This window comes from Pseudochaenichthys georgianus, unplaced genomic scaffold (genome assembly GCF_902827115.2).
Source record: "Pseudochaenichthys georgianus unplaced genomic scaffold, fPseGeo1.2 scaffold_794_arrow_ctg1, whole genome shotgun sequence".
In the NCBI taxonomy this organism is placed as follows: Eukaryota; Metazoa; Chordata; class Actinopteri; order Perciformes; family Channichthyidae; genus Pseudochaenichthys; species Pseudochaenichthys georgianus.
In genome coordinates, this window is record NW_027263342.1 from 67,501 (window position 1) to 73,366 (window position 5,866).

General features: G+C 46.4%; 2 protein-coding genes across 2 annotated transcripts in view; both read left to right on the forward strand.

The window, feature by feature from the left end:
• The window catches only part of LOC117444313 (14-3-3 protein epsilon-like), a 16,381-nt gene extending 11,929 nt beyond the window's left edge, over positions 1–4,452 (forward strand). Inside the window, 3 exon segments of the mRNA XM_034079974.2 lie at positions 692–898; positions 1,287–1,423; positions 4,364–4,452. Of these exon segments, the coding sequence (XP_033935865.1) occupies positions 692–898; positions 1,287–1,423; positions 4,364–4,416 (397 nt within the window). The 3' untranslated portion in view covers positions 4,417–4,452.
• On the forward strand, positions 4,417–5,692 carry LOC117444315 (uncharacterized; the record flags this gene model as incomplete). Its single annotated transcript, XM_034079975.2, has 1 exon — positions 4,417–5,692. A coding segment is annotated over one exon (528 nt), but the record flags the coding sequence as incomplete, so codon positions are not given.
• Between the last annotated feature and the right edge of the window lie 174 nt (positions 5,693–5,866).

A 5,866-nucleotide genomic window follows, 5' to 3' on the forward strand; every position in this document is an offset into this window, starting at 1 on the left:
ACGGACTATAAACTTTGAACACAAGTCATGTGCTCGGAAATGCTGTTCAACCATTGGTCAGACATTCAGGGGGTACAAACGCAAATCCTGGCTATTTCTACCGTAGCTTTGGAGCATGTCAACAGAACCTAGTGGACGGCCCATATCATTATCAAGACATTATAACACAATGAGAGACGTTCGGCAGTCAGGGCGAGGTTTCACCGACGACAGGTGTTCTGACTTTTATGTAGCTGACGGAGAATGTTTTCTTTACACGACACTGTTCAACACTTCATCCTGCTTCATTCTTTAACTAAACAACCGCGGATGTCTTGAAAGACTCTTTCACCAAAGATTTTGAAGACATCCTCGTTCTTGTGACTCGTAAATACTACGCTTCCTATGTTTTGGTGCGGACGGCTTTCACACCAGCGATGAACCGCTCCAGAGTTCGCTAGCAAGCGCTCCGAGACCACCTCTTTTAGCGGACCAGAGTCCGGTTGTTTAGTTCACTTCAGAGGTCTCGTACTGCGTTCACACCGACCCAAATGAACCGCACCAAGCGGCTAAACGCACCAGGGTTCGATTCAACCGGACTAAACAGGCTGGTGTGAATGCGACCTAAGACTTCATCCAGTTAGTAATGTCTTGTTTGCCTCTAATCATACTTCATCCAGTTAATGTCTTGATTTCTTCTCGCTCCCCGCAGGAAGGGAGATTACCACCGGTACCTGGCAGAGTTCGCCACGGGGAACAACAGGAAGGAGGCAGCAGAGAACAGTCTGGTTGCGTATAAAACTGCAACAGACCTCGCCATGCTGGAGCTTCCTCCAACGCACCCCATCCGCCTGGGACTCGCTCTCAACTTCTCCGTCTTCTACTACGAGATCCTCAACTCCCCCGACCGCGCCTGCAGGTCACACACACACTCTCTCTTTTAGGGTCATTCACTAGAAGAATAAGCTGGGATTTACCGTCTAAAATTAGATCACGGAGTTATTCCGACGCTTTAAAGGAAGCCCGTATGTCAGAGAAGCTTCCATCTTTTTGAGTTTAATCTTCCTTCTGACCTGACTAACTGCTAGCCGCTTTACTTTGTAGAGTACACAGTGAAAGGCTCTGGTCTTTAACAGAAGTGTGTGTGTGTGTGTGTGTGTGTGTGTGTGTGTGTGTGTGTGTGTGTGTGTGTGTGTGTGTGTGTGTGTGTGTGTGTGTGTGTGTGTGTGTGTGTGTGTGTGTGTGTGTGTGTGTGTGTGTGTGTGTGTGTGTGTGTGTGTGTGTGTGTGTGTGTGTGTGTCTCTCAGGTTGGCGAAGGCTGCGTTCGATGACGCCATCACAGAACTGGACACACTGAATGAAGACAGCTATAAGGACTCCACACTCATCATGCAGTTGTTACGTGATAACCTCACATTATGGACTTCAGATATGCAGGGAGAAGGTGAGATCTGTTGTATCAACGTGTCTCCATTCATAACTACTAATATGCTTTACATTACGCACTTTTATCCAAAGCGACTTACGAACTCAATACTGTGGGCAATCCCCACAGGAGCAATTTGGGGAGAAGTGTCTCAGGGACACAACGACATGCTGACTGCAGTGGGACTCGAACTTGCTACCCCTGATTCGACGTTCAGCGCACTATCCACTGAGCCACAGCCTTCCACTTTATTACTGTATCTGAAATCTGAACTAGAAACACTAACGGATGAACTAACTCACTCATCTCTCGGTAACCTGCCGAAAACGCTTTTATACTTCATTTAAAACGTGCCTTAAAGGGGACCTATCATGCAACATGCACTTTGTGATGTCTTCTCTACATCAACATGTGTCCCCGGTGTGTCGAGGAACTCACGCAGCGTCAGGAAATAAAACCCTCTCTTTTCCTCCGTACCCAAATCTCTAAAAACGGGGAACAACGGAGCTGATCCAGATTTGCGTCCGATATGACGTAATATCTGAAATGTGGACCCACGGCCCAATCAGAAACGTTGCTATCAGAAACAATGCCCGACTGTTTTGGACGTAATATGGTCGGTGTTCACATTAGCATCGCTAACACTCAGAGCTAACCTGTGCTGGAGAGCATGTGTGTGAAGAAGCAGGAAGTAAAGAGGAACTCACCTTGTGGTGTAACCGGCAAGAGAGAAAGCCTTTGAGCTCCAGACTGTTTCAGATCCTTGATAATCCATGATATGGCGTTTCATCACGGCAGCATTTAGTTTAGACGGTAGCTGCCGGGTCCCGCGTGAGCTCAGACCCCTCCTTTTCATATATCCATTTTTTAAACATCTTTTATCAGCTACCTGTCTAATTAAATAATCTTACTTTTTGTAATACTTTTTATTTATTGGCTTATTTCATTGTCAGATGCACTTTGTTCAGCATATCATTTCATATTTTCTACTTTCTACACGGACAAGTCAAATCAAGCAATCTGATTGGTTCTTAGCCGTGATATAATGAGCGTATATCACGGGTAGAATTGTAGTTCAGTATCCCTCCGCGTCTGAGAAAAGCTACAAAACCGTTACAACGGTTACATTACTGATGGACTGATCCAGATTTGAAATTCCTCTGACGTCAGGAACGAGGAGCTCTGCCTATCAGGGGAATGTGGGGTTGGGCCACGGCCATTGCCGCTCGAAAGCGCTGGAGACGCTGTAGTACATATGCCAGGCCTGTAAGTGGCGCTGTACTCTGCCACAAAAGCAGCAAAGAAGACTTCCCGCGCATGGTTGCCCTTCTGTTTATTCTCCGCCGTGGCTCTTTTTCTCCCTCCCCGAGGCGAGCGTTTGCTCCGGCTGTAATTCTCTCCGGTAGTCCACCAGCAGATTACAAACACCCACCTCTCCGCCTCTTCCAAGGCACGAGGGAACCGTGCGGCAGAGTTTCAGTTAGATTTGTTTTCGCCGGTCAACATGTCCGTTAATGTTTAAATCTTCCGGACAAAATTAGAAAAGTGCCGGTCACAGGTCTTCTTTGTTATTTATTGATCTTTAAAACAAATGAATAACGACTCTATATAATAATACTATAAAACACGGAGGACGGAGATCTCTTTTTCTCCCCCTCTTCTCCCCGTTGCAGCCCAGAAGCTGATCTCAGAGCATGCTCCCCTCTCCTGCAGGGGGGCGTGGTCAGCTGCAGGGGGCGTGGTCAGCTGCAGCTCACATAATCAGCCCCCTGTAAAAACAGGGCTGGAAAGAGCAAATAGAGCGAAATGAGGCATGGCTAAAATGCAGGATCTGTTTGGTATTTTGAAAAAAAAACTATATTTATATACTTTATATAGGTATGGCCCTACATTATATTGTTCAAATATAGCATGATAGGTCCACTTTAAGATGGAAACATGTAAGGTGAACTTGGCCCTCCGGGGGGGTCTTACTATGGAGGAGTGGATTGAGCAGTGCCTATCTCCAGAAAGCACCGAAACGACGACATGCAGAGCTACGTGAAGAGCAGGCAGACCAACTGGAGAAGTACCACCATTCAAAAGCTTTCTGATGCGGGTCTTGAAACAAAGCAGAGACATGATGAGCGTTAGTGGCCACAGGTGCGAAAGCTCTCTCCAGAGCTGCGGGAAGCCCAATCTCGGGGACCGGAGAAAGTGCAGCAATATTCTCACCACGCCGAGCAGCAGCCTAGAACAACCTCAACCTATACAAGTAACCTCGTCAGCCATGCTACTGATGCTGGACAGGTTTTCAGAGGCGGCACAATAAAGGCAACAAACACATTAATGTAAATAAATAGCCAAATAATGAATCAACGCTCTCTGTCTAATATGTTCGCTAGCTGTTAGTGTTGTTGCATAGCAACCACCTCGCACTATGTTTTGTGCAGAAGGCAACGGAGGGACTATTTTATTTTGAACATCATTATTTACTAATAAAAACTATTTAAATTAGAGTGTGTATTTTTCTTTCATATTGCCACACCTGGTAACCGTTTAATAAAAGCAATAGCTCACTTCAGGCCGTGATATATGCTCATTATATCACGGCTAAGGGGGTTGAATCACGCCATGAGAATCACGTCGTGAGAATCACGCCGTGAGAATCGCGTCGTGAGAATCGCGTCGTGAGAACCGCGCCGTGAGAACCGCGCCGTGAGAACCGCGCCGTGAGAACCGCGCCGTGAGAACCGCGCCCTGACAACCGCGCCGTGACAACCGCTCCGTGAGCTATTGCTTAAATATAGTTTAGGTAAATCTCAACAAGGTAAAACAACAAATAATGAAAAATAAAATTATTATTATCATTTAATTTAATAAAAAAGTAGAGTCCAGGTTGAACAATAAAATGTCCCCTTTTTAATAAACATAGATAAACAAAATCATTTAAATGTTGTTGTTTTTGTTGTGTTCCAGGTGAAGAACCGAACAAAGAGGCGCTGCAGGACGTTGAGGATGAAGCTCAGTGAGACGACCAACCGACAGCCAACAACTCAGACCCTCCCTCATCTTCCTCCAGACCCTCAATCCTCCTCCTCACCTCAGACCCTCCCTCATCTTCCTCCAGACCCTCAATCCTCTTCCTCACCTCCTCCTCACCTCAGACCCTCCCTCATCTTCCTCCAGACCCTCAATCCTCCTCCTCACCTCCTCCAACAACTCAGACCCTCCCTCATCTTCCTCCAGACCCTCAATCCTCCTCCTCACCTCCTCCAACAACTCAGACCCTCCCTCATCTTCCTCCAGACCCTCAATCCTTCTCCTCACCTCCTCCAACAACTCAGACCCTCCCTCATCTTCCTCCAGACCCTCAATCCTCACCTCCTCCAACAACTCAGACCCTCCCTCATCTTCCTCCAGACCCTCAATCCTCCTCCTCACCTCCTCAGACCCTCCCTCATCTTCCTCCAGACCCTCAATCCTCTTCCTCACCTCCTCCAACAACTCAGACCCTCCCTCATCTTCCTCCAGACCCTCCATATTCCTCCTCCATCTAGACCCTCAACCCTCCTCATCTCCTCTCCTCCCTCTCCCCTCTCCCCCCTCCTCCCTCTCCCCTCTCCCCTCTCCCCTCTCCCCTCTCCCCCCCTCCCCTCTGCAGCTCCTCGACCCAGCAGGGCCACAGAGTTAACAACTTTATTTTTCTCTTTATTTTTTATTTTTATATTAGTCCTTACTTCATTAAACGAGTAAAATAGCACTTGAGACGGGAAGGTCGCCGTTAGAGAGGAGACTGAAGAGAGTCCCTGTTGTTGTTGTTGTTGTTGTTTTTCTGTCCTGGTACAAGCGGTTCTGAAATATTCATTATGGTATGTTGTTGTTTTTTTTGCTTTATCCTCAATATCTTTATCAGTTTGCTGGATGTATTGAGATTTATGTAATTACAGAAATTAACTTTTATTACTGATAATGTTGACTATTAGTTATGGGAGGTGTTTTATCTGTTTATAGTGTCATGCGAATCATTTGACGGGCGATTTGGTAACGTGCCCTTTTGTTTTGGGAGGGGGGGTTAGGGGATTATCCACATGGGGCAAAGGCGTGCAAACTTTTACACCATCGTGATTCTGTCGTCATGTTTTTGTCCTTGGACTGTACTTTTGTGCTGAAATACTGTAACTGGATCTCTGCAGCTAGCTGGTGGTTTTTAATTTAAAAGAGAAATGGGAGATTTCACACTCGATTCGTCCATCGCTTCTCGAACCGAGAGCCCTAAAATAATAAAAAGAAGATTGCATGAGTTAACACTTTCTGTTCTTCACTAAAAAAGCGCCTCTGGTTTCGGAGGTTTTTCTTTCTTTGTTTTCTTCTCGTTTTGCTTCATTGTGTGTAAACTTGGAGCTGATTTGTACTACTGGAGATCTGACTGGAGCCGCAGACAGGGAATCTGTACGTTCTGACTGAAACACAGCATGGAAT